The 25,566-nt window shown below is 40.3% G+C and overlaps 1 protein-coding gene across 1 annotated transcript in view; it reads left to right on the top strand.

The window, feature by feature from the left end:
- LOC112150250 (voltage-dependent R-type calcium channel subunit alpha-1E) overlaps positions 1-25,566 on the top strand; it is a gene marked incomplete in the record, with an annotated part of 115,856 nt that overhangs the window by 67,253 nt on the left and 23,037 nt on the right. Inside the window, 23 exon segments of the mRNA XM_036211452.1 lie at positions 1-41; positions 3,563-3,721; positions 4,085-4,275; positions 5,041-5,144; positions 5,455-5,570; positions 7,020-7,073; positions 10,058-10,150; positions 10,238-10,447; positions 10,528-10,640; positions 10,761-10,873; positions 11,855-11,986; positions 12,212-12,281; positions 12,403-12,520; positions 13,691-13,758; positions 13,907-13,998; positions 19,672-20,415; positions 20,496-20,746; positions 20,847-20,961; positions 22,428-22,557; positions 22,769-22,828; positions 23,653-23,759; positions 24,115-24,126; positions 24,298-24,394. Coding sequence (XP_036067345.1) covers positions 1-41; positions 3,563-3,721; positions 4,085-4,275; positions 5,041-5,144; positions 5,455-5,570; positions 7,020-7,073; positions 10,058-10,150; positions 10,238-10,447; positions 10,528-10,640; positions 10,761-10,873; positions 11,855-11,986; positions 12,212-12,281; positions 12,403-12,520; positions 13,691-13,758; positions 13,907-13,998; positions 19,672-20,415; positions 20,496-20,746; positions 20,847-20,961; positions 22,428-22,557; positions 22,769-22,828; positions 23,653-23,759; positions 24,115-24,126; positions 24,298-24,394 — 3,190 coding nt within the window.

Below are 25,566 nucleotides of genomic sequence, written 5' to 3'. Positions count from 1 at the left end.
GAGGGTTCTGAGGCCCCTCAAACTGGTCTCAGGGATCCCCAGTGAGTTACTTTTTACTTACTATCCATTTAAATATTTGTTTGCACAGAAAAAAGAGGGGCATTTAAGAAAATGACCAAAACTATAGATCTGTAAAGAATCAAACTGTAGATTTTGACTGTTTTGATTTTATTTTTGGACATTTTCTGGTTTACTTTCGAGTTTTGTGTTTTACCTTTTTAATTTGTTAATTAGCGACTCTTGGGTAAAAGGTTTGTTAAGCGCCCACTCACCCACACATATTGACGAGGAGAGAGTCCAGAATAAGACACTAGGACAAAAGAGATTTTGACTGAAAGCTGTTTTATTCCTTTTTATCTTTTTTTTTCCAATTATGAACCGATTATTAGTCCATAAAAAAAAACATTTGGGCCAAAAAAGGGAAAAAAAAACAAAACAATGTGAAACAAACCAATAAACCGTAACACCAACACTGAGAAGGCTTTTTACAAATACACCTGCTCCAGTGCGATGGGGAGGTATCACCAGAATCTTCAAGATTTTAAGCTGCTTTCTGATCTTTTTTAACTGTTGACATCATCACGAAAGAAGACGGCAGCAGTCAGGTGGCTGACAGGCGTGCAGAATAACCTGCTTTTTACAGACCCCTCGGGCTACTGGACGGCTGGCAACCCGGTTGGACATTGAAATTCGAAGTAGAGACTGTTGTGATTTACACGTTTCTACGGAAACCGAAAGAAGCTGCTGAAACCGTTCCACATTTCGGTGCTTAGTCTCATTGAAGGTCTATTTGTCTCAGAACTTGTCATTCACTTCTACTCTGTTCAGTACGTTGAAGTTCTAGCCAGTCCTTCTGCCTTTCACAGAAGTTTAACAGGTTGCTGCGTCACATCAGCCAATCAGGAACTCAGTTTTGGGCATGTGCCCCAATCAGTGGCTAAAATGCTTATCCAATACGAATGTTTTGTCCTGTCACAGCGTGGCGGTTCTCTGGCTGTAGCCAGCCTCCCGGACTTCAGCGGAGCTCGCACACTCAATATGCCGGTAGACAGACAGCCGCTGCACGGAGCGGGAGCAGCCTGCTCGGGTCTCCTAAACTGTGATGTTTTACTTACTTTTGTTGAGACAATAGAAAAAAAAAGGTCCCCTATTTTTCCCCTCACTCGGGTTAACGTGGGACAGCCTTCAAACTCAGTCACAGAGACACAGAAACACCACGGGAGTGGCTGTCAGACGCAACCTCCGAGTGAGATCAAAGCCCCGGTAGCACCTCAGATTATTTTAGGATGATAATACATTACAAGCAGCGAGCAGCAAATTCGCAGTGCGGTGAAAGAGTGGCGAGCCACCGGTTTGCGGCTCGGAGGTTGAGGAGCTCTGATTTAATGGGAACAGCCAGCTTGTCAACAAACGATGAGACCCAAAATGTCAATTTTTGCGTCATGCGTCAATATGTGACAATTTGGGAGTAAAAATGTCGACCGGAGGTATTTACTCATCAGCAATCAGAGCGGCTGCCAGCTGGTAATTCTGGCTACCACCGACCTGTGGCTGTCATCCAATAATTTTGTCACCGCCGCCTTTCGCTGGACTACCACTGAGCCACCTCGAAATGGTCCCGGGCGGTGTCAACTTTTAGAGAAAAATGATCAGTTCGCCATAAATTTTAACTTTTTCTTAAAATCTCTGTGGCCACATGCTGAAATTGCTGGAAAACGTGGATTTAGGTGGCATTTTAAGACATGTTATAGTAGCTCCTGATAAGTCCACCACACAGGGTGGAACTAAGCAATTGAACTTCTTGCTCTTGCACTACTTTCAGCACTCCAGTGAACCTACACCGCTTTTTCTACTTTTTATTTCATTAAATTATTTTCTGGTGCACATACTTGGTTATCTCTTTAATGTTATTTAAACTTGTACAAAAAATCAAAAGCTTTCCTTAATCTAAAGAGTGACTCTAAGAGCTTCGTACAAGAATTCCAATATGTCTCAATGTAAGTTGATGCATCCATGGCAAATTAAAGCCTTGAACCTTGAACCAATTCATCTCTAGTTACAAGTGAAAAAAATCTAGCAATGAAATAACAAAATCTACCACATAATTTAAAGACTCTCTCCAATAAAAATGTTCTTGTAGGATTTTTCTGGAAAAGGAGGACTTACATAGACTAATTTAAGAGTAAAATTAAGTTTTTCAATATTTCTTGATTAAAATCGTGTTGTATCAGGAACAGATAAAAACCAGCGGTTCGAAAAAGCTGTGGTTTGTGAGGCCAAAGTCTCTCCTTCTCTGCTACAATTCTAAAGACAAAAAGATCCAGCAACGTCTTTGTTTTCCTCATCTGAGCTGCCATCTCGCTCAAAGCTGTCCGGCTGCATAGCTCTGATACCGCTCTTGCTACGCTAATGTTAGCTCGGGGTTGTGAGGGTCCAGTTCAGGGGTCTGCAACCTGAGGCAGAGAGCCGGCTCGTTTACCCCTCCTTTCTGACTCTTTGACTTTTATTTTTTTTTTTTAGCAAAAACTTTGCAAAAATAAAAGGTTAGTTAGTTTTCTGACGGAGGATGTATTTTTATTTTGAAAAGAACTTTTATTACCTGCAAGGCAGGAATCAAACCCACAATCTTTCGATCAGGAGACGACCGCCCTACCGCTGCAGCACAGTAGTAGTAGTAGTGAGTGGGTGACTGTTAGATTGGAGACAGCTGAGCAGCATCCAGGAACTGTGCACTGGGGCTGCTGGGAGATGTAGTGCAGTCAGTAATCTGGAGATGACACCTTCTGGTGGCCAAAGGGGGAGACAGAGCGCTGACTCCTGACAGTCAGACACAAACTGAACCCACTGGTTCCTTTTGAGGCTTCAAAAGTTACAATTACTCACTTAAAGATGAATACAGAAGGAAATATACATTTAAAATTTCTTTCCAGAAAGAGAGTTTGCCCATTCTTTTTTACATTCTCATAATATAATATTAATTTTAATGGGGAAAAGAACTTCTAGTGGCTTATATTTGAATAAAAGCTACTGCAAATTGAGAAATTTTGAAAAGCAACAGTAATTATTTGAGATTTTTGCTGTAGTGTTAGTTAATGGACTATGACACTAGAACAGAAGCCCGTGGCAGCTTCCTCCTGGAGCTGGAGTCTATCCCAGAGGAGAGGAGCCGGGGTTCACTCTGGGTGAGCCAACAGCCATTCCTGCTCGCATGGATGGAGCTTTTTACCCTCCCTGGTTAGTCTAAAAACTGAATGTTCTGATGTGAAGTGGGGATCATAAAGAACCAAGAGGAAACCCATCAAAATGGTGAAACCTGCACACGCCACACACACAGACAGTCCCCCCCAGCAGGTTTTTGAAACGGGGAACCTTCTTGCTGAGAGGTGACTGGAGTAAACGCCACACTGCTGTGCTGTCCATATGTGCATTGAATACCATTTCAAAGAAAAAGCTCATACTGAAGCACATGCGAGCTAAAGCTTTCTTAATGGTAAAATACAAGAAAGCACTGATAGTTGCATCTTTTTCCTTCTTTAACTCTCTCTGTTCTCCATTCCTGCAGGTCTGCAGATCGTCCTGAAGTCAATAATGAAGGCCATGGTCCCTCTGCTGCAGATTGGGCTCCTGCTGTTCTTTGCAATCCTCATGTTTGCCATCATCGGTCTGGAGTTTTACAGCGGGAAACTACACAAGACCTGCACACCCATGTCAGGAATACTGGGTACTGTTTGTTTCTCCTTTTATTTGTCAGTAAGTGCAATGAACGATCAGAAATAAAAATATCTACGAAGACCCGGATGTCGTTTTTAACACAATATCTAAAAAAATTCTTTGTTTTTAAGGATATTATTGTAAATTTCAATGTTTTCATTCACTGAATTAATGTCATTTAACTTTCCATAATTGTAGATATTCCTTAGAATCACATAGTAGTAATAAAACGCACATATAAAATAGCATTGACTCTTTTAGATTATGAGTAAAAGCTGTTCATTATTTAGTAAGTATCAGAGTTTATCCATATTTACAGAAAAGAACAAAAAAAAACGCCTTATTTGTGAGATTATTTTCTTCTTCTGTTCAGAAAATGAGACTGTTGACTCGTCTGAGTATGAGTTCCCGTGCGGCGTGCGCCAGTGTCCCACCAGCTACATCTGCAACCGATCCTGGATCGGCCCCAACGACGGCATCACCCAGTTTGACAACATCCTGTTCGCTGTTCTCACCGTCTTCCAGTGCATCACCATGGAGGGCTGGACCACTGTACTCTACAATGTGAGAGCACTCGCACACGCAGACCGTCTTTTTAAGTTATTTGGTAGATTTGTGTTTGATTTTGTTCCAGTTTAGACTCTAAGATTAATGGAAGGGGTATGTATAAATTCGGCACATTAAAGGCTCCTTCCTCGTTAATCTAATAAGTAGAGATGTGTATTGGCAGGAGCCTGGCGATATGGTACGTATCACAGTACCTGGCGATATATTCCAAAACTGTACCACAACAATTTTTTACTATTTTTTAAAGAGTATACTTTAGAAAAAAAATTCTACTTGGATAATAATTAATTTCAATGTGTTTTATATTAATCTAACAAACCAAGACTGAATTCTAAAGGATCTCGGCTTTTTTGTCTAAAAATCCTCAGTTTAAATTGATTTTAAATAAATAAACAGAAAAAAAGGCTATAGGCACAAATCAGTGGAAGAGGATTAATACATTTCAAAATTGACATTGTTATATGGTATACATACAAAGTCTGGTGAAAATCAAGTACGGTATTTTTTTTATCCTTTTATATTTTTTCCTTTTTATATAGTCATATAATCACTCTTTAAGTGAATATACCCAACAATAATAATAAAAAGTAGTTTTTAAATCATTTCTAGAAAAACTTTTCCTTTAATAATATAAATTCATAATTAGTGTTTTCTTGCATAATTTTTGTTTCTGAGACCAAATATTCTTTGTTTTTTTGACTATAAGTTAGTTTTTGTCAGTTTTGGTTTCACTAAACATGAGACGTTGTCTGAACGTTTTAGACCAACGATGCTTTGGGGCCGACCTGGAACTGGCTCTACTTCATCCCTCTGATCATAATCGGCTCCTTCTTTGTCCTGAACCTGGTGCTGGGAGTCCTGTCAGGGTGAGTCCCGGCACATTTAAAACCGAGCTTTCCATCTTCTTTCATTCTGTTTCACGTCATCCTTATGAGAGGTTTAACATTTGGTTTTACTCGTGTTTCTACATTTCAAGACAAACTGCCTGTTAAATGTTTCATGTTCAAGTAATTTGTTCATTTCATTTAGTGAAAGTACTCGGCTTGTCAGTAGAAATGTGTAAACAGTAACAGGAACAAAAGTCTGGTTTTCTCTGCAGATGTTTTCTGGAAATGGTCGTTAGATTCCTGTATCCGTACTAGAACATGAATTCTGCTTTTTGGTTTGATCCTGAAGGGAATTTGCCAAAGAAAGAGAGAGAGTGGAAAACCGCAGAGCTTTCATGAAGCTGAGGCGTCAGCAGCAAATCGAGAGAGAACTCAACGGCTATCGTGCCTGGATCGACAAAGCAGGTGGGTTCAGACACTTAATCGTTCTTCAGTATTGTGAAACGTCTGTTTTGTCAGCTGTTTATTTTTACAACAATTACTGTTGCTTTCACACTGGGCCTGCCCTTTAATATAGCATAACTGTAATATTGTTTCTTATTTTTTCCCAACATTTGATTTTTGATGTATCAGTTCATCATAAAACATGAACGCTAAGGACCCAAATCCAGTAATTTATTGAATTAGCTGAAAAACAGATTAAAATAAATTAAGTAAAATATGATAAAGTTGAAACAAGACCTTAAAGCAAATAAGAGGAGACAAAACAAAGTCTGACAGAAAAGGACTAAAGCTAAAGTCTTCAATTAATACCTAAAACAGATGAAAAATCAACACGTCAGGATCAGTTACTGCTGTTTATTCACAATTAAAATACAGTCATTCGTCGACCAAAATGCACAAATATATGACAGAAAAGATTGATGGTTTGAAACAGGGGTCAAAGAAACAAGCCTTTCAGAGTAAACTATAACTATAGGATAATATATTACTCAGAGATGTGTAAATGGAGCAAAATGAAGCTATGGGGTGGTTTTTGTGTAAGAAATTAACATTAAAATACATTTACATTATTAAAATATATATTTTGCATTTTATAAGCCCTTTAATATAGTATAACTGTAATATAGTTTCTTATTTTTTTCCAAAATTTGTTTTTTTTAGGAGTTTATCCTCACCAAGAGGGAGGGTCTAAAGGGTGTCAAACTCAATCGCACAAGGGGCCAAAATCCAAAACGCAGCTTAGGTTGCGGGCCGAACAGAATAAAGATTTATTGAACTTTAAAACCGTAACTTTTTAACAAAATTATGAACTTGATATATAGCATTACCTGCAATGATGCTAGTGTGAATGCTGTAAGCTGAATTTAGCCGCTGAAGATGCTGAAATTGATAGCTAAAAATACTGACGTTGATAGCTGAAAACTGTGAAGCTGATAGCCAGCTAAAATATGAGCTTAATATCAAATCAGCCTTAAAAAAACAACAACAAAAAACATAGGTATGGCCAAAACAGCTAGCATGTAGCTGAAATATTAGCTAAGCTCCAAAATAGCTTAAAAAATCTTAGTAAATGCCAAAATAGTCCAAAAAGCTAGCAGATTGTCACCAAAAACACAGTTTTCATCTAAGTGGTTCTTTAAATGGCTTAAGCTCTGCACATTCTGATAATGTTAAATATTCTTTTTTAGAGCTAAAGTTTAAAAACCTTCACAGGACAAGCAGGACCAGCCAATGATTTAGTCCAATCTGAGGATTAAAGTGTGAAAGCAAACTAAATCAAATCAATCAGCGTCCCCGCTCATCTTAATTGAGTCTACCAAACTGACCGAGCGTGAAAGTGCCCTAGTCTAAGACCAGAGAAGGTTAAGATGATGCATCTGTGCTTAGATCGGATCTAATATTGTTTTTCAGAGGAAGTGATGCTTGCAGAGGAGAATAAGAACGCGGGTCCTTCAGCCCTCGATGGTGAGTGAGCACAAAGCTTCCTTCAGGAATCAAATCTCTAACTGTGTTGCAAATGCAAATGTGTTTTGCTATTTATGTGATGGTAAAGGAAGCATCAGTTTTGTAGAATTATGTTAATAGAGTAAAACGGTTGAAAAGTCATGGTAGTAGAAAGTTTAAACCCTGGAGCTAAAGCTCTGGAGTTAAAGGGTTAATCTCTTCTATAGACAAACGACTTTATTTCAAATGAGCTCAATGAAGATTTATTGTAACGTGTGAACTTTCTCTTCACACATTGAAGCACCATTCAATCTTCTTCTCCAGCTGATCATAATAGAAAAAAAGAAATTTATAATCCATCGCAGTGCAAATCACTTATAACTTTCTGAGTCCACAGAAATAGTGTCAGTGCTGAACCTGTCATTAGACACGCCTCCCAACAGAGAGCTAAGTGCTGATTTCATGCTCTCAACTCAGCATTAACCTTTCCTCACCAATAAACCAAAGCAGCAGGGCTTATTTTAAGGGCTGATTTATTTCCCAGCCTCCCAGAGTTGAGGAGCGGCGGTGCAGACGATGAGACTCACAGACTCTATCCTGTAAAAAAAAAAAACACTAACGTGAACACAAAAGCTAACAAGGTTGAGGCTGTGAGAATCTGTAGTCGATTCAGCAACTCCAGTTGTTTTGCTGAAAATAAATGCAGAAGCACTGGTGGCTTTGATTATAAAGAAAGGAGGTGCACAGCAGTTGCCTTAGCAACCACTGGTCTGAAGAGGCACACTGATGTGTGTTTTTGTGAGTGTGTGTTGACAGGACTCAGACTTCTTGCCTATAGCAAACACTGCCGTGTGCAAAACGGCAACAGTTTCTGTTCGCCTGTGTGTATTTGTGCGTGTTTGATCGGCAGCTTATTAAAACGTCCCCAAAGCGAGCGTTGCTGCCGAGAAGATTCAAAACGGTAAATAGAAGGTGTGAGTGGAAGCAGGAAGATCAGTCACAAAAGCATCCTTTATCAATAAGAGCCCAACCTCTCGTCAAGCGCGTGTGCCCGGCACAAATTGTCCTTACAGTGTGTTGCAGCACTTGAACACGACGCTCATCACAGAATGGCGTGAACTGTCAGGTTGCCTCAGAGCATGACTCGCTGAAGCTGTTATCACATCGTCGCTTTGACATTAATTGATCGTTTTTTGTCTCATTTAGCCACACTAGCAAGAGCAGCTTGCACTTTCAACAAAAGTGTCACATTACGATGCCATGCAGGCACAACAGCCCCTTATCCATCCATCATCTGGTGCAAACTTAGGTTTGGAAAGCAAAGGTGGGGCAGGAGATTTTGCAACACTCCTGTTCTCTTTAAGGGGAAACCAAACTCTAAATTCACTTTTTTGGCTGTTGATCTCTATAAATAAGGCTTTAAAAGTGCTTTATTATTATGGTCCTTGCCACATTTTTGACTATTTAAAATAAACGTGTTTGTTTTTTGAGTCTAAAACCATCTAAAATCATCTGAGTGCTGCCCCCTACAGGTAGAAACGAGGTATTACAGTTGAATTTTGTGATTGGTCAACTGGTGTAAGTCCCACTCATTTCAGAAGTTTCACGTCATCATGCTCTGCAGTATAAAAGCCCCGCCCATCACTGATTGATTCTGTAACGGCCAATCGTTATTGTGTTAGCATTAGCATGACTCGTAGCTGTTTTGCATTTGGTCGTCATAAATCTACTAGCTAGCACAACTTTCCATTGGATTGGAAGTTAGGCAACAGTGTTTGAGTGCATTTGGCATTGAATTTACAACGAACGTTTCACTCAGGATTGTTTACTTCATACATTAGCTTTAGTAGCTATGATGCTAGCGTCATTTTACCACTCAGACAGACACGGGTTCCTTTCGATCTGGACTGCATTCCTCGGTAGGCAGTACCACTCTCCATATTTACGACGCAGAGTGACTACGTTACCTCAAGCTAACCTCACTGTCAATCATAGATCCAAACCACACCTCCCCCGCTTAGTCCGCCCCTTTTTCCTTTTGTTGCATTTTTCAAATCTGGGCTGAGAGTGGAGTCAGCCTCCAACTGTCCTGTTGTTTTCCCCTTTAACAGAGACAGGGCCAACTTATATCACACCACCAATTCTCTGACGGAGTACGTTGGCACCAAGGAACGGTTTGTCCGGTTGCTGCTATTGCTCTTATACAGAGAGATTTGTTGAGTTCATTCATTGCTTGATCTGCCAATAAAAAAGCATGTACAAACTTGAGTTGTGACAGAATACAAAAAGTTGACTTAAAAAACATTTTGCACTCCCTTAGAGAAAAGGTGATAAGCTCGGTCACTAAGCGAGAGCTCGGGTAGAGCCGCTTCTCCCCCACATCTGGTCCTGATGCCTCCTGGACACCTCTCTGGGGAGGTGTTCCGGGTATGTCCCACTGGGCGGAGGCCCCGGGGAAGACCCAGGATAGGCCAGAGAGACTATGTCTCTTGGGTGGCCTGGGAACACCTCGGGGTCCCCCCCAGAGGAACTGGAGGAAGTGACCGGGGAAAGGGAAGTCTGGGGATCTTTGCGTAGAATGCTTCCCCTCCGACCCGGTCTTGGATGAGTGGAAGAAGATGGATTTATTAGGTTATCATGGCCCCATCCATGAAGTAGGCCTGGGAGGGGGCTTGCCCGGGATCACTTGGTGGCTGGACCTTCATCTGAAGATCCTTGTCTATTTTGCTGTGGGCTAAGATCTGTAGGAAGGGATTGTGGACTATGAGTGCATTAGTGATTGGGCAGCAATCAAACCTATGGCCTCCAATTCCGGTTACTAAAACTGGAAGTCCGGATATGGAATGGCATTTTTCAATAATTATGGCTTGATCTCGATGTCTGTCTTTAAGGCATAGGTGCAAATCAACAAATTTGCACCTATGCCGATGCCAAAAAATCTATCAATTTAATAGTCTGAAGAAACTTTTCTAGGACATTTCACTTTCAACTGCCTCTGTCTGCAGTGTTGAAGCGAGCCACCACCATCAAAAGGAGGGGCATGGATGTGCGTCAGGGGCATCCAGGGGAGGAACACTACGGTGACATTTCATCTGTGGGTGAGTGGGAATCAGGACAGGTCCTAAAATATGCAAGACAGAGTGGAATCTGTGAGAGAGCAGCGTTTCTTTCTGCTTCTCTCCAAGGCATGCCCCCAGCCAGAATAAGCATCAGGAGTGGGAAACGAGGTCCGGCTGCTTATTTTCGGCGTAAAGAACGCCTCCTGCGCATTTCCATCCGGCGCGTTGTAAAGACGCACACTTTCTACTGGACAGTCCTGGGCCTGGTGGCTCTCAACACTCTGTGTGTAGCTATTGTTCACCACAACCAGCCTTTCTGGCTCTCCAACTTCCTCTGTGAGTGCAACTTCACACCTGAACAGGACTGACTCGCAGCAAATATTTTGTACTTAGATGTTTTTGTTGTTTTGTTCCAGACTATGCAGAGTTTCTGTTCCTCGCTCTGTTCCTGACTGAGATGTTCCTAAAGATGTACAGTTTGGGGCCGCGGCTTTATTTCCATTCCTCCTTTAACTGCTTTGACTGCAGCGTCAGTACTCTTCATATTACTTGTTTTATTTGCATCCTCTTCCATAGCTGTTGTGAGGACTCTGATATTGTCCCAAAACTTGCAGTTGTGTGTGAATACTGTCTCTCATACATGACTCAGGTGATTGTTGGCAGCATCTTTGAAGTGCTCTGGGGTTTCTTCAGGCCTGGAACCTCCTTTGGCATCAGCGTTTTGCGTGCTCTCCGTCTGCTGAGGATCTTCAAAATCACAAAGTTAGTTCAAATGTTGTTTACTCTAATATCTGTAGAACATCACACTATTACTGTCATTACGATACATTAAGCCAAAAGGTAGAGACAGCTCACATATATGAAGATGTAAAAGCAAGAAGTTGATAACAGAGATGACCACATGATGTTTCCCTAAAAGTTGACAATGGTCAGTGGCAGCCTGGGCTCATTTAGAGGTCACATAGTGGCAGGAAGCCAAGAAGGCTACCAGGCGGCTGAGGGCCCTTGATATGGTTGGTCGCCGTCCAGATATATTTGCCACCTGACTGCCGACTGACTGCCAACTGACTGCCGACTGACTGCCAACTGACTGCTGATTGACTGCCGACTGACTGCCACCTAACTACTGACTGACTGCCACCTGACAGCCACCTGACAGCCGCCTGACTGCCGACTGACTGCCGACTGACTGCCGACTGACTGCTGCTTGTCTGACTGCTGACTGACTGCCGACTGACTGCTGCTTGTCTGACTGCCGACTGACTGCCGCCTGACTGCCGCCTGACTGCCGCCTGACTGCCACCTGACTGCCACCTGACTGCCACCTGACTGCCGACTGACTGCTACCTGACAGCCACCTAACAGCAGCCTGACTGTCACCTGACTTCCATCTACATTCATGACCACACCAACAATTTTCAAAAAATAATCATGCGGCAGCATGAAATCTTGAAGATTTTGTTGATACCCTCCCATCGTACACCATGGCATAAGGCTTTAACTTCAACCAACAAAATCAATCTGCAAACCCTTTCAGGCTGTCTTCTTCAGATGAACTTTTAGCCTTCATTACAAAGGCTTTTTAATTTTTTTTTATTTTAACAAAGCAACTCAATTGGATTCATTTGTAACATTAAATTTGTCATTTTTATGTCCTCAAGGTGTCAAATTACAAAACTTTGTCTTAGCTGGAATTCAAAGTGTTAACTTTTAACAGACATTTTGTGTTCTGTTTTTTTCAAGGTACTGGGCTTCACTGAGAAACTTGGTCGTCTCGCTGATGAACTCCATGAAGTCCATCATCTCCCTGATCTTCCTGCTCTTCCTCTTCATTGTTGTCTTTGCGCTTCTCGGCATGCAGCTTTTTGGCGGCAGGTAACATCAAAGTGTTGCATTAGATTGTCTTTATTTCAACCAAAAGGCTTATTTATTGTTTGTTCTGCTGCCAAACAGCGGCTGCTATTACAAAAGCTGGTTTAGAAAGACAAATCGCATAAATCTGACCTTTTAATCTCAGTTCACGCAGATAGAAATGCACGTTTGAATTAAAAGAAGCCGATCTGGCCTCAGAGAACAAACCGCATCATGTTTTTTTCACAGGTTCATCTTTGAAGACTACACTCCGACAAACTTTGACACCTTTCCCGCTGCTATCATGACCGTCTTTCAGGTCTGTCAGTGGATTTCGTCTCACACCAAGTCACATGTGCAGGAAAATGTTGGTTTTGAGAGAAGCCCTGGAAAGTGGCATCCGAGTGACAGTCTGCTGCTGTGGGTGTGTTTTTCCACAGATCCTGACCGGAGAGGACTGGAACGAGGTGATGTATAACGGCATTCGCTCTCAGGGAGGAGTGAAGTACGGCATGTGGTCCTCTGTGTACTTCATCGTTCTGACTCTTTTTGGAAACTGTATCTTCTGTTGTTCATTTGAAGAAATGCAACTTTAAATGCAAAACTTGTTTTTAAATCCATCTTTTCATTAGCTGCTATTTCTAACTTTCACAGTGATCATAAGACAATGAATTAGCTTTTGTGTATTTTTTTATCCAGAATGTTAAATTAATTAATTATTGACTTTTTAGAATGATGCTTTAAGTTGTTTACCTAGAATCCTAAATCAAAAAACTTTTATTTTTATAGTGCTTTTACGTGACTGCAGTCAAGCGTGGCACCATAAACTAAAACTCAAAACATTAAAGACGACAGCTAGAAAAGTTGCAATATTTAAAAAATTAAATGATAGAATATTAAATAAATCACAAAAAAATAAACACTCAAAATAAAATACACCGGTAGAGCAGAGTCAATTTATTTATTCATTTATTTTTGAGTATGTACATACGGGATATGTTTGCCAGCTGACCGAAACCCATTATTAAGCAATTTTACACACTAAAAATCCATAAGATCCCAGAATTTTGATAAAATTATATAGATTTTGATATGCCTTTATTGTCACTGCCCACATGAACCATGAAATTGGTGCAGTCACCATCCAAGTGCAAGAAGAAATGTAACAAAATATAAAATGAAACGTCATCATGTACAAAAATATATGTGCAAATATAAAAGAATTCTATGGGCTCAAAATAAGGCCATAAAGATTCGCAACTGCACATTTGTATAAAAATTAAGTTTCATCATACTGCAAAATAAAAACATAACAACAAATCAGGCAAATTTAGGTTTACAAATGTGTTAAAAGGAATCTACATGTCCGTAAAAAAAGATTAGCATTTGGGAAATAATTTCTAATAAAAAAAAAAAAAATCCAAGCAAAAAACTGCATGCAAACTAGGTCTTGCATAGGATTGCTGAGGTGTATCTCTTAACGTAGTTCATTCGTGATACATCTGTTAAAATTTCACAAATGAAGATCACAACTTTTTCCAAAAATGTCCACATATGATCAATATTTTTTACATGGAACATGTGCAAAATGTACGTAGCGATAGTGTGACACATCCTTCAAATCATCAAGACCACTTCTGATTTATACTTTCATGAGTTTGTAAAAGTCATAGCCCCAATTACAGTATCTCCTATTATAGAGTTTATCCTTAACTATACGGTGACCAGACACTCTCCTGAATGTCTTCTTGGCCATTGCTGTGGACAACCTTGCCAATGCACAAGAACTTACCAAGGTAACAACTCACTCAGAAGTAAATATGATTTCTGTGGTAACAACCATGACTGTTAAAATAACCCAACCTTAAACCCATAGGTCCTCCCTCGCCTCAGTTTGGTTAAAGTGTCTGTTTTATTTCTTTTTTCCTCTCATCTGTTGTTCAGGATGAAGAAGAAGCAGAGGCTGCGTTTAATCAGAAGCATGCCATGCAGAAGGCCAAAGAGGTCGGACCTTTGTCGTCTTTCATGTCTTCAGAGTAAGTGGCGTATGCAGCCTCCTCCTCCACCTCCTCCACCCTTTATCTTTTTCTTTCACCTCCACTTTGCGCTCAACTTTATTGTGCTTGAAGTCAAACTGTAATTTTTAATCAGGAGCTCTTCAAAGTACATCTTCCGTAATTTATTTTAGCTTTTTTTATCTTTGGTGTTTTATATTTAAAAAAGATTAATATTGAATTGATTTGGACTCATGAAATCCATAATTTGATTTTTTTTAAAGAATTTTTTTGAGTTTAGAACTTTTAGAAACTCAGGCAGGAATCAAGCAGAAAAGCTGAAAAAATTCAGGATTGCAAAGTTTCCCCCCTGTGAGGTTGGGGTTCAGCACCTTGTTTGCTGGCCTGTAGGAGCTCAGAGAACACGCATGTGGAGTTGTTCCACCACAGTGTGACTGCTTCATCTTCACCAAAAGGTCAAGCCTCTGCTCGCTACAAGCACTGTAATTTACTCCGAAGTGAAGTCTACTTGGCCACTTGTGTCACCTCCGGGGTGTGAATGGCTGATGCAGTTGCCGTGGCGATATTAGATTCTAACACGGTGTGTCCATAGTTGGTCATGGCAGAGCTGTTACTGCTAAGATAGACTGAGGAAGCGTTTTAGCACGCTCTCTTGTGAACCGTTTGGTAAAGTATTTCTGTTTTTTCCAACTGGAGACACATTGAGGCGTGGAGGTGCATGTGCATGAACAGGACTGAGGACTTCTTCTTGCTCACTGTGTTTTGAGGAAGGCAGTTGTTGCATGGGCATGTAGAAGGACTTCCATACCTTTGAATGTGAGATTATGCAACACATTCTCACTCCCAAGTCGTCACGTCTTAATGTTCGGTTAAGGATCTCTCCGTGTCAAAAACTGACGTTTTGGGTGTCCCCAACACGCCGTTTTTTTTTTACATGCTGGCTGTTCCTATTAAATCAGAGCTCCCCAACATCCAAGCAGCAAACTGGAACCGGTCCAGTACCCTAACTCAGTACCAGTTTGCATCCAGGAACAGTTTCCGCCTGGTTCCACCTCAGGTACCGATTCAGGTCTGGTACTTCGTTTGGTACTGGTTCGGGTCCGGTGCATCCGATACTGTGTCCCGAGGGTTGTATATCTTTGATTTTATGAGAGTATTACAAGTTGGGGATACCCATAATGTCAAAAAGTGACGCGGAGGAGTCCTTAACCAAACATCAATGCGTGATGACTCGGGCATGAGAGTACGTTGGATTACAAAATGGTTTTATGTGTGTTGATTTTTTATTTTATTTTTTTATCAACTTCTTTTTTTTCTAATTCTATGGTCACAAATATAACTGTCATTGCACGATGGGGAGGCATCAGCAGAGTCTTCAAGATTCCATGCTGTCAACAGTCTTTTTTTTTTTTTAAATCTTTGGCGTGATGATAAATGTGAACGGCAGTCGGGCAGCAGTCAGGTTAGATGGCAGTCAGGCGGCAGTCAGATGGCAGTCAGGCGGCAGTTAGACAGCAGTTAGATGGCAGTCAGGCGGCAGTCAGATGGCAGTCGGGCGGCAGTTAGACAGCAGTTAGATGGCAGTCAGGTGGCAGTCAGATGGCAGTCGGGCAGCAGTTAGGCAGCAGTTAGATGGCAGTCAGGCAACAGTCGGATGGTAGTCAGGCAGCAGTTAGATGGCAGTCAGGCAACAGACAGTCAGATGGCAGTCAGGCAGCAGTCGGATGACAGTCGGATGGCAGTTAGATGGCAGTCAGGCAACAGACAGTCAGGTTGCAGTCAGGCAGCAGTCAGGCAGCAGTCGGATGGCAGTCAGATGGCAGTCAGATGGCATTCAGACAGCAGTCAGACGGCAGTCTTGCAGCTGTTAGGCATCTGGGGTGACATCATAGGGAAGTGGTGGCAGCAGCTGTGATTGGACGATGTGTAAATCTTTCAGGACGGCTTCCGTCCATATCAAGTGCCACTCACTGCCCGGTAGCCCGGTAGTAAATATAAAGCAGACTGTTCTCCACCACTGGTCATCCAAAACTCAGATTCTGAGCTCACGTTATACTCCACAAATTTACACATTCTTCGACAACATGCCTCCAGAGAAAGCGCAATGTTCTGTCTTTGTATTCTTCTCAGTATCAACCACAATACGTCAATCCGTGGGTCTCAGAGTCGCTGTAGTGCTACCAGGGTCCTTATTAGTTTGTACAGCATTAATGCCGTCTCCCCGTAGGAAGGTGGCTGGAGAGTGACAGTCAGAAATCGTCCGATCATCTGACAATTTTAAGGACCTTGGAGACTTCCAAATGTGTCCAGGCGCCTACTGGCCAGCTTTAAAAAATTGTCAGTAAAATTGTCAATTTTTTCTCGAAACCTCCGTGACCAAAGTGCTGCATGTAAAAATACGACTGCCACCTCCCAATTATAAATTCTGCTGTGCAGCAACCTGCCGATTTTGCTGAAAAACTTGCATTTAGGTTGCCTACACGGTGGTATTTTAGGATATGTAACAGTAGTCCAAAACTGTATAGCCATTAAAACCTGAAATTAAACTAGATCTGTGTTGGTTGGCTGGTTCTTTTAAAAGCCTACAGGGTAATCTGAGGAGATCTAAGATGGATTCTGTTTTAGGACTTGACCCTCTGCACTGTGAGGGTTTCAGGTCATGTTTTTCATCAGCTGTGAAGACCTTAAGAAACCGGCATGAAAGCAATTTCTGTGCATGTTTGAGAGTATGAATAATGCCATGCAAATGCATGCCGATATGAGCAAAGGAAGAAAAACTGAAAAGATGCACACTCTAAACTTTTATTTTGAAAGGAAGGATAAACTTGAAGAGTTTTGAGTGTGTGATGTTTTTCTTTCTCTGTCAATCCCTAAAATCCTCTTTGTTTTGTATATTTTGATATTCTGGATTTACGTTTCCATTTCCGCTTCATCTCAACTCGGGGCGGCAGCACCTCCCAGCTTCTTTTGAGTGAGCTGGGGTCCACTCTGGACAGGACTTTTCAGTTATAACTTACCAGCTTTACCAGCATGTCCTGGAGGAATGTGGTTTTTGTGAATGCTCTTCAGGAGTCAGTGGTGTTCAGAGCTGCATCCCAGTGTGGTGATTTTCTCAAACAACACCTATTAAACGTCTGCTTTTGGAGCCCATCTCTCTGCATCCATTTCTCAGACTGTCTTCCTATCAGTGTTGCACTGACTGTTGATGTTTATGAATGTTTTTAACTGTTTCTGAAGCTGCTGCCATCCTGTTTGTCAATGTGGCTTCAATGGAGACGCACACCAAAGCAGCAAATGTTGTAAAATGTTACTGTAGGGTGTAAAAAGTGATGATAAAGAGAGAAATTACTGAGAGTTGCACTAAAAAATAACCACAACTGTACTGTGTTTTCTGAGGCTGCTTTGCTGTGTGTCTCCTGGTCTGTTGTGTCTCTGCTCACAAAAGCACTAATGTCTTGTTTTCAACCAATCGCTCATTGATAACACGGACCACACAAGAGTCCACGCTCCAGTAAGTAACATTGTACGTTCAGCTCTTTCAATCTCTCACCCACGCCTGCTCGGTTTTCATTACAGGGTAAAAGTCTCACACTCATCCATCCATCCATCCATCCATCCATCCATGCTCTGTCCCGTTCCGTGCCTCCCAACTCTCCGACTTAATTTCAATTCATAGTCTGTTGAATCTACCCAACAGATTTCATTCTGCATCGACCTCTTTTTCGTTATCAAGTTCACACACGAACTCCTGGCTTGGTTAATTTATCACCGACATCTTCATTGATCCAGTAAAAGTTCTTTGAATTGTTTTGTTGGAAACAAGTTTTTGTTCATTTTTGTTGAAAGAAGTTTTGCTTGAATTGAACATTTCATAGAAGGAAAAAAGGAATTTACATCATCAAGTTTATCCAGTTCAATACAGTTTTAAAGACCCACTCCAATGAAAATAAGGCTTTTAACATGTTCTTGTGCGTTTGTTCTCATAATGGATAAAATAGTTTCAGATTAAAACTAAGGGTGGATCAATCTGAGTATCGGTAGTATTGATACCAAGATGAAGTGTTGGTACTAGCGTGATGAGATTGATACTTTCGCCGCAGTTTTTCTTTAATATGGACAGCAAAGAGCTTGAATTTACTTAAGGAGTCCATAAATGTGCAGCGTATGTCTGTATTGTTGCCAGATAGGGCAAAAAAAAAAAAACAGCGCAAATTGAGTAAATACCCCGACAATGCGATACTTATCACCATACATGTGTCACGATATCCTGATGTATTCTGAAACTACAAAAAACAATATTTCTCAATGAGGTGCTGCAAAACACTCAATATAATGTTGACAAAGATAGTTAATATATTTTTTAAATTTTTATGTAGTTTATTCATTTATCCTGTATAGACAATGGTCTCCTGTTAGATGTTCAATCTTACTAAGTATGTTAATTAACTTTATTTGGCTTATTGTGCTAATAAATGTCTTATTAACACCTTATAAACACATCCATAATGTTTGTTAATGTGTTAAGATAGCTTGTTCAATAATTTTATTGTAAGGACCTCAATGTGGTGTGCTGCCAACTAGTGGTCAGGAGGTTAAGTGGAAAGTAAAAGTAAGATGCTGAATTACATTTTTGCTAATAAATGAATAAAAATAAATAAATAAATATTGGCTGCATTTTAAATCGATACAAAACTCGCCAAACGAAGTATCGCAATATTTCACTTAATTAACATTTTCTTACACCCTACCTGTGGCAGATTTTTTTATTGTGGTGTTTATATTTTAATATTTATTAGGGTTTTTTCCACTAGTAACTTTGTTATTTTATTACTACCGTTATTTATTTATTTTTTAATAAATGTTTGTGGTGCTTTTACAGATTTTGACACATTTTTGCTTTTTTAAAATTTTCACTCATTACTGTTTTTTTCCTCTTATTGTATTATACCTTTATTAATTTCTAGTACATTCTTGTAATTAATTAATTAACATTTTTATTTGTTGAAATTATACTCTTAATTAACAAAAATTGTGTTTTCCCCAAATTATTCTGTTATCAAGCATTTCAAGAAAAAAATGATCGATAATTACTGAACTATTCTCTTAATTAAATGAATCGAAATCAAATTTTTTCAGTATTCTCCACCCCTAATTAAAACTGCATTTCTGAGTATTATTTTAATTAAAATTTGGAAGAATCAGGAGCAAAAAATAAATAAATAAATAAACCCGGAGAGGCGAGACTATAGTCCACCTATAGACAAATGGATCCATGAACGTCTCCCATCTGGCTCAAAGCTGTATGCCTGGATAGCTCAAATAATGCTTGTCGTTTTTTTGTTACGTTAAAGGGAATATACATAATGGGATGATGGGAAATAAGCTGAGGCTAACAGGTGAATTTTGAATGAACTCTGCAAAAAATGTCTTAAAAAAAGACACAAGCTTTTTCATTTTTGGCTGAAATCTGTTCAATCATAATTAAAAGAAAAATACAGTTGGAGTGGGACTTTAACGTTGAGCTCTTTACCGCTGCATGCAAACATTGTTCTGGATCAAAACATGACTACTGGTACATTTGGAAATAGTCGACGATGTTCACGTTAAAGCCGTTGAATGCTAGATGTAAAGCTGTAAATGAAAAGTGTTTGTCACAACACGTTGGCGTGATTTCTTTCATCTTTATCCTTCCAGGGGAAGCCGGAGGAGGCGGCCCTACCTGTACAGGAAAAGAGCCATCCACCGCAGCCGGCCCACCTACTCCTACTCCCTGGAGGAGGACCATGGCAGTGTCAGGGAGGGCCGCCCGCCACTCAACTCGACTAACTCCTTTATGTCCAGGAGGGAGAGGAGAAAGAGGATGACCATGTCGGTGTGGGAGCAGAGGACCAGCCAGCTGAGGAGACACCGGCAGATGTCCAGCCGGGAGATTCTGTTTAACAGTCCCGGTGAGGAGAAGGACGCTCAGCACCCGCTGTCCCTGCACCGCAAGGCTGTGCAGAATACACCATCAGGGGGCGGGAAGTGCTCGACTGACCCCCAGGGGTCCACAGGTGACATCCCTGAGCCACCCATGTCCGTGCTGGAACCAGAACCACTGGATCCTCCCACCACCTCAAGACCCCCCGAGTCTGACCTCACCACGGACAGCAAAACGTTAGGAGTGAACCACAAAGCTGTCCACGAGCGCCGAAGCCCCCGACTGAACGGGGAGCGGCAGCACCGGGCCGTGAAAAAGTTCCGACCTCCAGATAACGCCGACGGTCACGCTGACATCCGCGGCAGGAGGACGCCTCATCACTGTGACCATGAGCAAGGCACCAACGAGCAGCCAATGAGCTGTCCCCCTGGGGGGCGAAGAAGGAATCACGATTCAGAGGAGATATCAGCTGAGTGTGAAAACAAGGAGGGGGAGGAGCCAAAGGAGGAGGAACACAGGTGAGATGTCACATTAGATGTTTACATCATGGGTTTTTGACAGTTTTACTTTAGCGCTGGTTCGTTTTGTCATGTAACAGCAGACAGTTTGATCAGAATGAAGGAGAGGACTCTATGCACCAGGACATCCAAAACCATAGCAGCGACCCCGGTTCTCTGAAGCGGCAGGAGGAGCCTCCACTGCAGCCGAACGCGTCCCCCCCTGCAAACCCCGGGGACAACGGGGAGGAGAAGGAGGTGGATCCGGGTCAGGACAACCATCCTCTGAGCTCCAGTGTTTTTATCGAGGTGCCCAACATGCAGTCTTCTCTGGAGCTTTCCACGATCACAGGTAACTCTTCCAATCTGCAACAAGTTTTCAAATATGAGAAACTGCGTGAGTCTCAGAATTCATGTTCCAGTTTCCGAGAAGTTTTCTTCATTTTTGACAGTCAACAGCAAAGATCCGGAAAGGTGTAAATCAGAGAAGGAGGAAGAGGAGGACGAGGTGAAGCCTGTCAGCACTGAGAGGCCAGACAGCATGTTCATCTTCAAACCCGACAACCCGTAAGTCGCTTTGCAAACCAAAAGCTTTTCATTTGTCTCACCACTCTGCAAGAGGACATGAGGGGATCAGATCATCCAGGAAAATCCTTACCTAGGGTAAAACGTCAAATAACTTCCTCATTGGTCCACTAATAGACAGAATGTCAAGATTCTAAGTATTCTGATAAACTCAAAAGCTGAAATGCTTTAAGCAGACCCTGTAGCCTGCGCTGAAATTGAACAAGAAATACACAAAAATCACAGAATTTGAGGGTAAAAATGACAAAGGATCAGACATGTAAATTTCAATTAGTAGGCTTTACATCTCATGACGGCAGGTGAGGCACTGCTTCACCTGTCTAACCGCATGTTTCCGGTTGAAACATTTTTCAATAAGGAAGTAAAAGCTGCCGAACTGATCCCAAACTGTCCTAAAGCCATTTTTAACCGAATCAAAACCACCAAATCTGGACAAGTTGAATTCTCTGCTCACTAATTTGCTGTTGACTGGAATATTCCATTGCTGCAGAAGGACGGGGGAGGGTGAAACACTTTCACATGATCTGTCTTATGCCACTCCCAACTCGCCATATATGGGCGCGTGGTTTTGGGCTTCCTCTGCATCACTTTTTGGCGTCTTAAGGACGTTGTTTTTTGACGTGCTGACCGTCGGGTCCCCAACCCTTGGGACGCAGTATCAGTCGCAGTAAAGGACAAAGTACTGGGTTAGGCTATTGGTCAGTATCCCGAGAGTTGGGAGACCCCTTATTAGCGCACGCATTTTTTTCTGTATTTGGCCCGGTACCAAGCGGCCCTTGGACCGGTATCGGTTCCTGTCCTGGAAGTTGGAGACCACTGGTTTAATGGGAACAGCCAGCACGTCAAGAAATGACAAGTTGGGGGCACCCAAAACATTAAAAAGTTGGGGGGCCCGAACCATACATCCACATATTTGTTTATCGGTTTATTTGGAACCCCATTAGCTTCCACAAAGTGGTCGGTAGTCTTCCTGGGGTCCATAAGCATAAAATGCACAAATTTTACAGGTTTCACATAAACTTTAAAAGAATTTCACATACATTTCATAGAAAACAAAACATACAAATCGTTATGTGACTTGAGTTGGGAGTGAGAATGCTTCGGCCTTTTCAGTGATTAGTATTTTTTATGACAGAGTTTAATGATAATGAGCATAAAATTTATTTTAGACACTTTTATTAAGTGTCAACTCGGGGCCTCAGAGTGTTGGGGGCCCCAGGCGATTGCCTACCTTTGCGTAATGGTAAATCCACCCCTGTATAGGAATTATAGAACTCATAGAAATTCAATATTTCTGTTTCTTTTAATGTTTTTTTATTTGATGATTATGTTGAAAAATATGCAGCATTTTTATGACATTTATTATTGTTGGTCCGATTTGCATATTTAGCAGGTATCAGTCTGATCACATGACCTTCATCACATGACTTTCTCTGCCTGTCCTTCAGCGTGCGGCGAGCGTGTCACTATGTGGTGAATCTGCGGTACTTTGAAATGTCCATCCTGCTGGTCATCGCGGCCAGCAGCATCGCCCTCGCTGCAGAGGATCCTGTCGCCACCACGTCTGACTGGAATAAGGTGAAGAGTTAATATAAATCCTCGTGACAAACTTGAATTATAGTCACTTCTTATCTGTGCTCTCTCTTTTGTCTGTTCCTAAATGTCTGAAAATGCTGGTATTATTAGTAAAATATAAAAAATCTGTGTGAAAACAATAGATTAAATTAGGCTTGCTGTTATTTTTGTAGAATGTTTTTCTATTCTAAGCGTTTTCTAATCAACCTTTCAGGTCCTGCGTTATTTTGATTATGTGTTTACCGGAGTCTTCACGTTTGAAATGATTATAAAGGTGAGCAAACAACAACTGAAGATTAATATCACTTTCAGTCTTTCTGACCCAGGAGACATAATTATTGATCGGAACCAGGGCTCTAAATTAACACCAGATGTGCGTAAAACTTCAATTTGTAGGTAGAAAAACTATTTTACTACCCACTTTTTCAGGTGGGGCATCAAAACCATGACTCCCCACTCGGTGTTCATAAAAGTTAATAGATCAGAAATGTCATTTATTAAAATAACATTACATTTGTTTAATGTTATATAATGTAATTATATATTTTGTATGTTTATTTAACGGACTAAACGTCTCCAATTAAAGTTTATCTATAAAACCTGACATAAGACTACTCTAAATTGTTATTATCCTTTTGTTTTTGCAAGACAATAATCATTAACTGAAACGTTATAAATAAAGGTAATAACTTAAATTATTTTACCATATAAACAGTAGAAATCTAATTTAAAGCCCTGGTTTTGACTATTGTCTTTTTATATTTGCAGCTAAAAGCCCTAAATGGTTTTTTTTATACACATAGTGGGAACTGGAATAAAAAACAGGTTAATTTTCTGATTATTAATATGTTTTAAGGGTTTTAGTGCACATTTTTGTAGCAGTTAAATATGTTATATTTAACATTTTTCTGCTTTTTAAGAATATTATGTTATATTATAGAAATTATTCTTTCAAGAAATTAGACTTTATCATGAATTTCAAATAAAACCTTTGCCAGAATAATTCAAAACTTAAAGAAAAGCAGCTTCACTGATGCATTTAGAACTGAATGAAGCCCCATGGCTGGCGGAGCCTGAACCTGCCTGTGTGTCCCTCAGATGATCGACCAGGGTCTGATCCTTCACGACGGCTCGTACTTCAGGGACCTGTGGAACATCCTGGATTTCATCGTCGTGATCGGAGCGCTGGTGGCGTTTGCTCTCACGTTAGTCGCAGTCATTTCTATCCACATCTTCTATCTGGTCATTAGAGGCATTTCATATTTCACACAAAAACTTGTTTTTTAGTCTTGACTTTTACCTAAAGACATTTTTATTTTCGGTTAACGTTTTTTCCTGATATATCTGACCTCGTCCGCTTTTCAAGGAACAAATGTGTGCACTATTGATTTAATTTATTATCAGTAAATGGATAAATGTCAAAATTCATGATATATTTAGAGGGTTTTAAATCTGTTGAGGGTATTTTTTATAGTGTCTTTGTTTTTTATGAATTATAAATGCCCCCTTCCTCCTGTCTTTCATGTCTGTGGATGATGTCCTCGTGGGATTGACCAGCAGCAATGTGATGGGGTAAAAGACGGAAGAAAAAATTCTCTTATCTGAGTTAGACTGTGAATTTTGATTTTCAATGTCACACATTGTGGTAGTTTAGCTGTAAAGCAGAGTTGTTTTTTATAAGGAAATATTTTCAGAAAAAGTAAAATATTTGTTGACATAAGCTCTAAATGTCCTTCTGCTCAGAAACAACAAAGGACGAGACATTAAAACCATCAAGTCTTTGAGGGTCCTGCGCGTCCTCAGACCACTGAAGACCATCAAGAGGCTTCCGAAGCTCAAGGTCAGACGTGCTGTCTGCATTTGGAAGTTCTGTAGTCCTCAATTTATGTTATTTTCTACTGAAGTGAAAGAAAAATACAGTATATTTGCACAAATAACTTGTGTAAAATTTGAACTAAACGAAAAATTAGCTAAATATGTTGTTTTTGTGGCTTAAACTCAGGAAGAACATGCTGATAAAATACCTTATATAACACATTTTGTAAATGCTTTTTACTTATATTTTTACTTATATTTGTACAAATAGTTCAAAAACTTTTTGCACTTTAAAACCGTCCTTTACAGTCATTTTCAATAATTTGGCACTGAGCTCTTATATTAGCATTATGCTAGCTATATTTGTAATTTGGCAGCCACTGAGGTTTCTTATGCTAATTTTAAATGCAGCTATTTATTATTGTAGCAACATGCTAACGTTTTTGGCTAATATGTTATCTACTGAGGTTTATTATGCTATTTTAAATGTATTTATTATTTTAGCAACATGCTAACGTTTTTGGCTAATATGTTATCTACTGAGGTTTATTATGCTAATTTTAAATGTAGCCTATTTATTATTTTAGCAACATGCTGACGTTTTTGGCTAATATGTATCTACTGTGGTTTATATTAGACTATTTTTTGTAGTTTACCTAATATTTTGCCAACAGACTGATGTCTAATTTGGCATTTACTGAAGAATTTTAGGCAATTTTTAAGTTTAGCTAATATATTAGCGATGTCCTAGCTCTTAGGCTAATTTGGCATCTACTGAAGGTTTTTTAGCCTATGTTGGAGTTTAGCTAATATTTTAGCAATGTGCTAGCTTTTTAGGCTAATTTGGCATTTATTAATGTTTTTGGGGGCTAATTTGGAGATTAGTTCATATTTAGGCATGCTTTTTTTTTTCAAAATTGGCTTGTAATTATTATAATTATTATTATTATTTTTTTTTTGAAATTTAGACCAACTTCACCAATCTTTGATAGTTCTTTAACGAGAGTATGTTAGCAAATATTGCAAACAGCTTTTGCATTTTCAGCAAATCCCTTCACCAATTAGATTAAATTGCTTCAGCATTTTCAGCAACCAGATTCAAAAAGCATTTACACCAGCATTAACGCAGGTAATGCAATTTTTCTAGCTAATTTTATATCTGGAAATACTTTATTTTTAATCCCCGTACCAAATTCT

This window comes from Oryzias melastigma, linkage group LG4 (genome assembly GCF_002922805.2).
Source record: "Oryzias melastigma strain HK-1 linkage group LG4, ASM292280v2, whole genome shotgun sequence".
Lineage (NCBI taxonomy): Eukaryota > Metazoa > Chordata > Actinopteri > Beloniformes > Adrianichthyidae > Oryzias > Oryzias melastigma.
Note: the sequence above shows the minus strand (reverse complement) of the source record. Positions and strands in the feature narration are given on the sequence as shown.